Here is an 11434-nt window from a genome sequence, read left to right on the forward strand (position 1 = left end):
GTCATGGTATCCTCTCATTCACACACACCGCTTCTTCCTACCATGCTGCTCATTCCTCACACTGTTAGTAAATCCTTCACCCTATCCTTCTATCTCCTTCTTTGGTTTTCACTTCTCCCTCCTATCATCCATTTCTTAATTACACACTCTTTTTAATCCACCATTTCTCACTTACTCTGTCTTCACTGCTGCCATAACGCCCTTCACCTGTTCCCAGTTTACCTTATTTTACTTTACCTCTCCATTTTATTATTTTCATTACATCTCCGAACATATTTCAGTTTCATCTTTAGTTTCATCTTTCTTCTATTTGTTAACTGGGTACGGTCTGGACTGAGGGAGAGGGAAAGACAGAGAGGGAAAGCAAAAACGAGAGGGAATGGGAGAGGGAGGGTACGTTAGGCCTCGAGTAGGTGAACTGTTTCTGTGGCCATGATACCAAGCAGCAGTAGTAGTAGTTACAAGTGATCGCGGGCACCTTCGTGCCCAGTGAAAGTTTGAACGCTCGTGCTTGGCTAGCGTACAGCGAATGAGGGTGCGCCAAGTCCGTAGACTTGCATGGTTAATTAGGGTGTGCCAGGTCCATAGACTTGCATCGTTTTCCATCGTAAATAAAATGGTTAATTAATGCCTTCCTAAAGAAACCATCGACATGGGCCCAGGTTTGTTCCACTACGATTTTTTTGCGATTTTTCCACCAAGTTTGATGAAAAATAATTGTGCCATTTCGGCTGCCCAGAACAGACAGACAGACAGACAGACAGACACATGGCTAGTCCTATAGTATATTAGATAGTAGTAGTCGTACCACCGAAACTGAGAGGAATGGGATTGCTGCCACCGAACATCAAAACTAAGTTAAGCTCACGGCAGCCCTCACGGACCACATAATAGCTCAGAACGCAACAGGGGAGGTGGATACCAGTGAAGTAAACAAGAATCGAAGGTCCATTACGACATAACGACAGCACGGCCAAAGTGATAAGTTGCAGCAACTGATGTTGCAAGTACCAGAGAATTTGAAAAAAAAAGTAGCTACAGCGCAGGAGGCGGGCGCCTCGAACTGGTTAACTACATTACCGATAAGGGCAAATGGTTTCAGTCTCAATAAATAAGAATTTACAGATGCCATTGCTCTAAGGTACGGTAGGCCAGTAAGTTTGCCCTCCCAGTGTGTGTGGCTCTTCTTATGACGTCGATCACGCCATGGTGTGCAAGAAAGGGGGCTTCATATGCATGAGGCATGACGAAGTAAGGGATTTCACAGCAAATATGTTGAAGGAAATCTGTCGTGATATCAAGGTAGAACCGACCCTCCTTCCATTGGACGGTGAGAATTTCCAACATAGGACTTCAAACACATCCAACGAAGCCCGTGTTGACGTCAGTACTCGAGGATTCTGGACGCTGGGACAGCGAGCCTTCTTCGACATCAGGATTTTTTTATCCCATGGCCGCATGTCACCGTAACCTAGCTCTTGATGCTGCACACAGGAGGAGCGAGAACGAAAAGAAAAGGGCATACGAGGAGAGAATTCAGAACGTTGATCAAGGCAGCTTCACTCCTCTAGTGTTCACAACCTCTGGCTGATGGGACCAAGTGCAAGATGCTTCTACGCCAGACTCGCGGAGGTGCTATCCGAACAGAAGCAGCAGCCCAGAAGTTATGTTACAGCCTGGATGAGATGTCGACTGTCCTTCTCTCTCCTTAGGTCGGCTTTTCTCTGCCTCAGGGGAACGAGAGCATCGGCCCTTAAGCCGACAACAGTTGCAGATATTGACTATGAGGCTACAGTCACTGAATAGATCTGCGGCTCAACTAACTCAACACAGCTAGGGTAGTTACTAATGTATTAGGATATTTAATTTTAAGGTTATAAAATGGCGGCGAAGGTGTGGCTATTAGGGGAGGATGGAGGCCATTTAAAAGATAAAAGAAAAAAGAAGTAGTATTTGTAGTAGTAGTAGTACTAGTTGTAGTAGTAGTAGTAGTAGTTGTAGTAGTAGTTGTAGTAGTAGTAGTAGTTGTTGTTGTTGTTGTTGTTGCTGTTGCTGTTGTTGTGGAAGTAATAATAATACTAATAATAATAATAATAATAATGATAATAATAATAATAATAATAATAATAATAATAATATTAATAATAATAATAATCATAATAATTTCCCTGGGTGTTGACATAGACCAAAGCCAACAGTTATATAAGGGGCTACAATACACCATACATGTATACATTTCTTATCGTCATATACAGTACATAATTATACACACATTGTTTTTATTATACATCCTTACAAATACAATCATGGACTGTCATAGTTAGCTAAACTTTTCAAAATACAAGAAACGCTAATATTATCAAACACATATTGGGTGATTCTGAGATAATTTGGTGATTCTGAGATAATTTCGCGAGTTGACAAATTGTATAAAAGTCGAAAAAGAAAACATCAGGAATAAATAAAACGAAGCAAAGAACATAACTGATGATAATCACTTAAGGAAAACACACACACACACACACACACACACACACACACACACACACACACCTCTGTCTTTAATACTACATAAATTACAATGGTGATTTGTGTCTGTAAATTACAATATAAATACCAGTGTTGACGTACTGTAGTAAATAACACATAAACTACAGTGATTGGTGACCTTCTGGTGCCTGTACTAATACAATACAGGAATAATGATGACGTCAGCCTGGTTTATAACACAGTAAAACCTCCATAAAACGGACTACCCTCTCTCATATAGTCCGTTAGAAGGAGGTTTCATATATAACGGACTTTGATATAATAGACTAATCTCATATAGTCCGTTTAAAGGAGGTTTCACTGCATATAATTTTCAGTGTCGATTCTTCCCATTGTGCGTCGGTGTGACCTGAGCCAGTGAGGGCCAGGGGGAGGTCAGGAGGAGGTCAGTGAGGGCCAGGGGAGGTCAGTGAGGGCCAGGAGGAGGTCAGTGAGGGCCAGGGGAGGCTATTGAGGGCCAGGAGGAGGTCAGTGAGGGCCAGGAGGAGGTCAGTGAGGGACAGGAAGAGACCAAGAGGCCAGGAGGAGGTCATTGAGGGCCAGGGGGTCAAATATCATGAGAGACCTTGCTTGGAGTCACCATCTTGACCATCCGCTCCTGCTTCTTGGCTGTGAGAGTTATAAGAAGAGGAAATATTATTAGTTTATTTATTATTGTCATAGTGATGATAATAATAATAATAATAATAATAATAATAATAATAATAGTAAGTTAGTTTGGGGAAGCAATGGATTAACCTAGTGAAGCAAAAGGTTGACCTAGTGAAGCAAAAGGTTGACCTAGAGAAGCAAGAGATTGACTTAGTGGAGCACGGACTTACCTGAAGAGGGTATGAACAGGTCAAAGACAAAGTTGACGGGCAGCTCAATGATGCAGGTCAACAGGATGCTGACCACGCCCGCGATGAACATCACGCCCGCGCTCTCAAACAACTGTGTGGGCGTGGATGTTAGTGCGGGCGCTAATAATCTCTCTCTCTCTCTCTCTCTCTCTCTCTCTCTCTCTCTCTAGTGTTATATTTTTCTCACACACACACACACATTGACATTGAAGAATAGTTACACATACATTAGCTATTATTATTATCACACACACAATCACACACAATAGATAACAACTTACGATAAAATATTTATTACTTATTAGTATTAAGTTTTACCGTATGTGTGTGTGTGTGTGTGTGTGTGTGTGTGTGTGTGTGTGTGTGTGTGTGTGTGTGTGTACGTACCTTGTTGAGATAGTTGTAGTAGTTAGGGACGTACTGAACGCTGGACCACCACAACTGGACCACTGGGGCCACCAGGTACATACAGAAGGTGAGGCGGGCCAGTGGTCGCCACCCAGGGTACGACAAGATCCGGTCCACCATATCTGTTGATAGATAGATAGATAGATAGAGATAGATAGAGAGAGAGAGAGAGAGAGAGAGAGAGAGAGAGAGAGAGAGAGAGAGAGAGAGGGGGGCCAGAATACTCACCAGCGTTACCAGTATGGCAGGTAAACACGACCCAAGCAACACACAGCCCCCACACAGGCCTGGCCAGGGCTCCGTACACGGCTGACATGGTTGGGTAGTTGATGTACTTCTCGTCCGGAAACACGTGGTTATACGGGTAGAGTCCTAACACCAGTATCAACCCTAGCGACACGGCAGCTACGTAACCTAACACCACTATCACCTGCGGGTGTTAGAGGAGGCAGGTGTTAGGGAGGATAGGTGTTATGGGAGACAGGTGTTGGAGTGCACAGGTAATGAGTAAACAGAGATCACACTTACACACACTCACCCACACACCGACACACTCACACCCCCACACACCCACACCCACACATCCACTCACCCACTCACACACTCACACACCCACACACCCACCCACACACCGACATACTCACACCCCCACACACCCACACTCACACACACACCCAGCCACACCCACACACCCACCCACCCTCACACCCACACACCCACACTCACCTTGGAGATCTTGACTCTAGACACGGTAGGTTGGCGCAGGAGGAAGGCGCACCACACGCCCACCAACCACGGCCCGGCACGACACCACGGCACCAAGTACACTCGCCACATGTACTCGAACTGTGTATGTGACCTGTACAACACACACTACACTGTAATGCACACCTATCGCGGAAAACCCTCTCTATAACGGACTTTCATCTCTAAACCATTAAATAGAGGTTTTAGTGTACAAATATATCACCTGACGAAGAAAATAGTTATATTATAGTTATACAAGACAATAATATAAGAGGTACATTGATGTAATTAGTGAACACCTGAGTCGTAAAGAAGACAGGTATGGCAGTGTTATTAATCCACTACACTTTATTGGGTCTAAACTATTGCTGTATATAAGGTGTGTGTGTGTGTGTGTGTGTGTGTGTGTGTGTGTGTGTGTGTGTGTGTGTGTGTGTGTGTTTGAGAGAAAATGTGTTTAAGAGAAAGAAAAGAGAGAGCGAAAGAGACTCAACCAGACAAACAAACATACAAACACACACAGAGAGAGAGAGAGAGAGAGAGAGAGAGAGAGAGAGAGAGAGAGACTCCTCACTACCCCATCACCAGGAGTGGGAGATACTCACGGTATGTAGTGGAGTGGTGAAGGAGGGAGGTTGTAGACGATGGTGATAATCAGGGGCACCAGGATAGCCAGCAGCGTCACCAAGCTCAAGCTCACCAACCCTGGAGTGAGGCAAGAGAGAGAGAGAGAGGAGGAGGAGTAGTAGGAAGATGGTAGGAGGAGGAGTAGTCGAGGAAGAGAAGCAGGACACAAAAAGAGGAGGAAACGGAGGACGCGGATGGGAGGAGATGGAATGGAAGGAAGGGAAGAGAGGGGTAGAGGAAGGGTGTGGATGGAAGAGGTAACAAAGGTTAATACATTATAAAAAACGTCATTTAATTAAAGGTAACTAAATTTAATTAGCATGTAGACCAACACACCATTAATAGTCTAAATAGTAGTTGTAGTAGAAGTAGGAATGGTTGTAGTAGTAGTAGTAGTAGTGGTCAACTAATTTAACACAGATAGGATAGCTACATATGTATTAGGATATTTAATATTAAGGTAATTAAATGGTGGCGAAGGTGTGGCTATTGGGGGAGGCTGGAGGCCACGTTTAAAAAAATAAAGTAGTAGTGGTGGTAGTAGTAGTAGTAGTAGATATTGACTGCCACTTACCTACAAACCCGAAGTAGGCGATGGGCATCAGTAGTACAGGTAGTATTAGAAGTAGTTGCATATCCACCGCCGTGTACCAGCAGTTGTCCAGACACTGTAAGTAGTAGTAGTAGTAGTAGTAGTAGTTGATTAACACCTAACCTAACCTAACCTAACCTCCCCTCACCTCCCCTCACCTCCCCTCACCTCACCTCCCCTCACCACTTACATCATTAACGTTAAAGCCTTTATTCTCGCCCAGGATAAAGTTATTGACGAATAGCGGATCCTTCCACCAATGATCTGCGCACTGATCCTGGCTGAAACTGCGCAGGACCTGGGCGCGGGGTCCGTAGGCCAGGAAGCGCAGGAGGGAGGCACAGAAGAGGGAGACGCAGAATATGGTGGGCGCTAATCTGAGAGAAGGAGAGAAAGAAATGGGAGATGAGAGAGATGGAGTAAAATGGAGATAGACAGAGAGGAAGAGATAGAAGATGGAGATAAGAAATACAGACGGAAATACATTACGATAAAAACATAAGAGATAGGAAGAAGGGAAATAGAGAAATAGCAATACTGAGATGAAAGGAGAGAGAATAAGTACATGCAAATTAGTCTATACAAACTAAAACTATTCTCTTAATTTTTCTTTGTTTATTTTCAAATTGTTTGTTTATATTCACCTTGACTTACCTGTGAGTAGTTCTTAATGACTTTCTACCGCTGCTTAATTCATACCTGTATAATTATGACTTAATTAACCTACGCTACTGAGTTATGTATCTCTCTCTCTCTCTCTCTCTCTCTCTCTCTCATATTTTTATTAATTTCCCTCTCCCTTCTCTTCTCCTTTTCTATTCCTCTTCCTCTCAGTATGCCCTGATAGGTTAGTATGCCTCGACAGATGCACTTAAACCCGATAGGTACAGATATGCCCATACAGATCAGTATGCCCCAATAAGTACACGTATGCCCCAACAGGTACACTTATGCCCCGACAGGTACACGTACTCCCCGGCAGGTAACACGTATGCCCTGACAGGTACACGTATGCCCCGACAGGTACACGTATACCCCGACAGGTACACGTATTCCCGGCAGGTACACGTGTATCAGGTAACTGGTAATTAGTCTACACTCCAGGCAGGTAATGGTCTCAAAGCCTGTTTACCTATACGGTATTAATTAACTTCGTAATTTAGTTAATTAATCTCTTGATTTTTATTTAGGACAGATCAACTCTAAGGGGAGAATGTGTGTGTGTGTGTGTGTGTGTGTGTGTGTTTCCCGTACCATCACCACTATACCTTACACCACCATCACCATTACACCTCCTATCACCATCACCATTCCCACTACCATCACCACTACACCTCCTACCATCACCAGCACCACTACTACCACCACCATCGCCAATGTACAGAATATATCCATTGAATTAGTGAACTCACCGAGGGAGTCCAGCCTTGAACAATACACGCGTTGGCTTCTACTTGGCTTCTACTTTGTGCAATTCTGGTCCAATGCACACACCAATTTCGATGAGTGTCGTCCTATTTCGACCAATCTTGATGAATTTTAGCCAGTTTGATTGTTTTCCGATAAATTTGGACCTATTTCATTTAATTTCATCTGATTCTCTCCTATTTCTTTATTTCATCCAATTCTTTCTGCCATGTTGTCGTATTTCTCCCTATTTCTCCAATTTCTCCGTATTCCGTCACCTAAATCAGTTCCCAAATTTGTTCCCTATATCGTCCAATCCCATCCAATGTCGCCCCTATTTCGATCGTTCCGTCTCCCTATTAAGCGCAAAACGACCCAATTTTCGGTCAACCAGAACAATTCCGTCCCCCTTAGCCACCGCGATCAGGGTAGCCAACGCTGAAGGATGGTGGGAGGGGGTTGAGTTTCAGTGTTGCCAATGTCTTGTTTTGAGTGTTGTGAGATAGGTAAGGAGTGGAGGGGGGTGTACAGGCTACAGGCTATGGGGGGTACAGGCTATGGGGGTGTACAGGGGGGTGTACAGGCTATGGGGGGTGTACAGGGGTGTGTACAGGCCATGGGGGTGTACAGGCTATGGGGTGTACAGGCTATGGGGGTGTACAGGCTATGGGGGGTGTACAGGCTATGGGGTGTGCAGGCGGGGGGTATGTGGGGTACAGGTGCTATGGAGGGTGTACATATGGGGTGTACATGATATGGGGGTGTACAGGCTATGGGGGGTGTACAGGCTATGGGGGTACAGGCTATGGGGGTGTACAGCCTATGGGGGGTGATTGGGTAGGATTAGGGGATTGTGATGAGGGTTAACAATAGCCAATCAAGAGATGATGGTTTTGGAGTTGGTTGTTTGAGGTGTGTGTGTGTGTGTGTGTGTGTGTGTGTGTGTGTGTGTGTGTGTGTGTGTGTGTGTGTGTGTCATCTCCAACTAGTGAATAAACCTTTATTATTGTCCAGGTGATATTTTTACCTAAACACCTGTAATTATCAGGTGTTCATCAGAGACACAGGTTGTCAACACGTCTCTTGCCACACAACGGGAAGAGGGAAAACAACATCTATTCCTGGAAACCGAACGAAATCGAACACTGGGGTTACCAAGCCAAGTGCAAGGAACCGAACACTGGGGTTACCAAGCCAAGTGCAAGGAACCGAACACCAATTCCACGTAGTCATTGTCGGGGAAATTTCTGGCTCATTTGGAAGGAATCGGAGAGAGAGAGAGAGAGAGAGAGAGAGAGAGAGAGAGAGAGAGAGAGAGAGCAACCTCTCTATCTCTTACAGTAATTGAAAGAACACCCCCCTCCTCCTCAATCCTCACCTGAAAAATCTCCTGAGGAAGGCCGTGCAGAAGAGTAAGAGCTGGGTGGCGGGGCGGTGGGAGGTGATGGTGGGCAGCAGACGGTAGGTAAGGACGAGGCCGGTCATGAAGAGGAATGGTCCACTGACAGCCACCCATTGGTCACCACCTGGCTTATGACTGGGTCCTGGTACTGTGAGGGAGTGTGGGAGGCGGTGAGAATGAGGAGAGTGCGGAGGCAGTGAGAATGAGGGAGAGTGACGGAGGCAGTGAGAATGAGGAGGCATGAGGGAGAATGAGGGAGGCAGTGAGAATGAGGGAGAGTGACGGAGGCAGTGATAATGAGGGAGCATGAGGGAGGCAGTGAGAATGAGGGAGAATAGGGGAGAGTGAGGGAGAAGGAGTGAGTGAGTGATTCAGACACACACTTACCCTCAGAGAGTCAAAAGTGTTAGCGAGGAAGTCAAAGTTCGCCTCGTATTGATGACAAATGATGATCCAGCACATAGTCAACACCCTGCAACATGAATTTAACATTACTTTAACAACCTGCAACACACACACACACACACACACACACACACACACACCACTCAGAAATCCAATATATTACCAGGGGGGATTTACACCAGTGACCCCTGCCATTATGACCCAAAGAAAACGAACAGCACGTCTTACTGGGTCAGGGCCAAGACGGGCTGAGACTGTACCCTGTTTTATGATATTTTATTTATTCGGTAACAACGGTACAGCTGCATACAGGTACAGGTTCAAACACAGGTATCTGATATAATATACAGGTACAAATACAGGTAAATGCAATATACAGGTATAGGTACAAACACAGGTACAGGGTCACAAGCATATGTACAAATACAGGTAGATGCAATATAAAGGTGCAGGTACAAATACAGGTACAGATACAATATACAGGTACAATCACAGGTACAGGTACAATATACAGGTAGAGGTACAAGATTAAAGTTTAGACACGTTCTCGCATCACCAGTTGGGAGGAAACATTGAACATGGGATTGAGAACTGGAGGCTAAAGTTGGCATCTAGACCACACGTCACGGAGTAAACATTATTGAAGCCTTTTGTCGTGATGTTTACCTCTCTCTCTCTCTCTCTCTCTCTAACACACACACATCCAACCCTCCCCCCCCTCCCATCCTCTCCCCTCTATTCCTCTACCCCATCCCCTACCTCCCTCCTTCCCCCACTCCCCTCCCCTTGGACTCACCTGAGGGCTGGAAGACAGGTAATAAGGTCGGCACCGGATTGGTTATCATACGTGAACACCTTCCTCAGGTTAGTGTAGAGACTGAAGCCAAGCAACACCTCCCGGGGACCTGTGGAAGGGTAATTACTGTATCATCCACACAAAATATATATATATATATATTCTATTCCAAACATTTTTAATTTTATTCCTCATCCATAAATATCCATTCCGTTTATTCCTCATCCATAAATATCCATTCCGTTTATTCCTCTTCCATAAATCCCCATCCTGTATGTTTCTCTTCCACAAATAACCACTCCGGGTATTTCTCTTCCGTAATTCTCCATTCTTAAAGTCTCCATTCCAGAACATTTGAGACAAGACATTTTACATTAGTTAGTCTAGTTTCTGAAATTCCCATTCCCGAAAAGTCATTCCGGTCATTCTCATTCCAGAAATTGCAATCCTAAAAATGGCCATTCCAGAAATTCCCATTCCAGTATATGTGAGAGGATTCTTCCTTTCTAGTGCCGGGAATTATAAGTATCTTTATTTTATATGAGAAGTTAGAGCGCTGAGTCACACACACACACACACACACACACACACACACACACACACACACACACACACACACAGAGCCAGCCACTGAAAAAATCATTCCAAATATTCCTGTAATATTCTCAAGGTAATTAAAATATTGCAAATAAAATTAGTACAATTAAATCATAAACATTGGTTAAAAATATTTATAATTTAAAAAACAAACAAATAAAAAATAAATATTATATAATTCATTCAAAAAAAATTCAGTATATTGTAAAAGAAAACTAAAACAAAAAACACTTATTTATTACACAAAAAATATTAAAACTTTAACGAAATATTACCCAAAAATACCAAAACAGCAGAAAATTATTAAAAGTAAAAATATTAAAACTTTGATATGAAAAATATAAACAAAGTAGCGAGAATCAGTAAGAGTTAGGAGAGAGGAAGACTAATTATGGGTCATTAAGGCAGAGTTAGGAGAGGAAGACTTAATATGGGTCATTACAGAGTTAGAAGAGGAAGACTACTCAGGGGTCAAGAAAGGCAGAGGAGAGAAGACTAATTATGGGTCATTAAGGCAGAAAGAAAAGAGAGGAAAGACTAATATGGGTCATTAAGGCAGAGTTAGAAGAGAGGAAATATTCAATTATGGGTCAATACAAGAAAGAGTTAGAAAGAGAGGAAGACTAATTATGGGTCATTAAGGCAGAGTTAGAGAGAGAGAAGACTAATTACAGGTTTATTAAGGCAGAGCAGAGATGCTACCTTACTACTGCCAAGGTGGGAGGGAGAGAGAGGTGAGGAGAGAGGAGAGAGAGAGAGACTAAATCTTGATCAATAACGAAGAAAATAATAACTTTATTAACTCACTCTGCTGCAACTGGAGTAAGATGACGTCACATGAGGTAAGCATCACTATCAGAACACCGAAGATGCCTCCAGGATTGACCTATGGGGGAGGTAATAGAGGGGTCATGTGGAGGTCAGTAGTGGTCATGAGGAGATCAATAGGGCCGCGAGAGGCCTGGCTAAGGCCTCCATGAAAGATCAATAGGAGGTCGCGAGGAGGCCAATAGGGGTCGTGAGAGGTTAATAGAGTCATACGAGTGTCAATAAGGCCTTAA

At 43.9% G+C, this 11434-nt stretch overlaps 1 protein-coding gene across 1 annotated transcript; it reads right to left on the reverse strand.

Annotated features, from left to right (window-relative positions):
- Window positions 1–2225: 2225 nt before the first annotated feature.
- LOC121876866 (nose resistant to fluoxetine protein 6-like) lies at window positions 2226–11218 on the reverse strand. Its single transcript, XM_042382367.1, has 12 exons — window positions 11181–11218; window positions 9777–9885; window positions 8963–9047; window positions 8552–8723; window positions 5957–6143; window positions 5749–5842; window positions 5153–5252; window positions 4527–4659; window positions 4029–4230; window positions 3780–3922; window positions 3372–3483; window positions 2226–3159 (listed from the first exon to the last, which is right to left on the reverse strand). The coding sequence occupies exons 4-12, from the start codon at window positions 8656–8658 to the stop codon at window positions 3098–3100; spliced, it is 1140 nt and encodes a 379-aa protein (XP_042238301.1). The 5' UTR covers window positions 8659–8723; window positions 8963–9047; window positions 9777–9885; window positions 11181–11218; the 3' UTR covers window positions 2226–3097.
- Between the last annotated feature and the right edge of the window lie 216 nt (window positions 11219–11434).

This window comes from Homarus americanus, unplaced genomic scaffold, assembly GCF_018991925.1.
Source record: "Homarus americanus isolate GMGI-L3 unplaced genomic scaffold, GMGI_Hamer_2.0 scaffold50281, whole genome shotgun sequence".
In the NCBI taxonomy this organism is placed as follows: domain Eukaryota; kingdom Metazoa; phylum Arthropoda; class Malacostraca; order Decapoda; family Nephropidae; genus Homarus; species Homarus americanus.

Bases quoted from the DNA above. Each gene is read 5' to 3' on its own strand.
- LOC121876866 (XM_042382367.1), bottom strand. From the start codon at position 8,658: ATGACCGGCCTCGTCCTTACCTACCGTCTGCTGCCCACCATCACCTCC. The intron at 5,253-5,748 runs GTAAGTGGCAGT...GCCTCACTCCAG, and splicing joins CGCCTACTTCGGGTTTGTAG to GGTTGGTGAGCTTGAGCTTG. The intron at 4,231-4,526 runs GTGAGTGTGGGT...TAACACCCGCAG, and splicing joins CTAGAGTCAAGATCTCCAAG to GTGATAGTGGTGTTAGGTTA.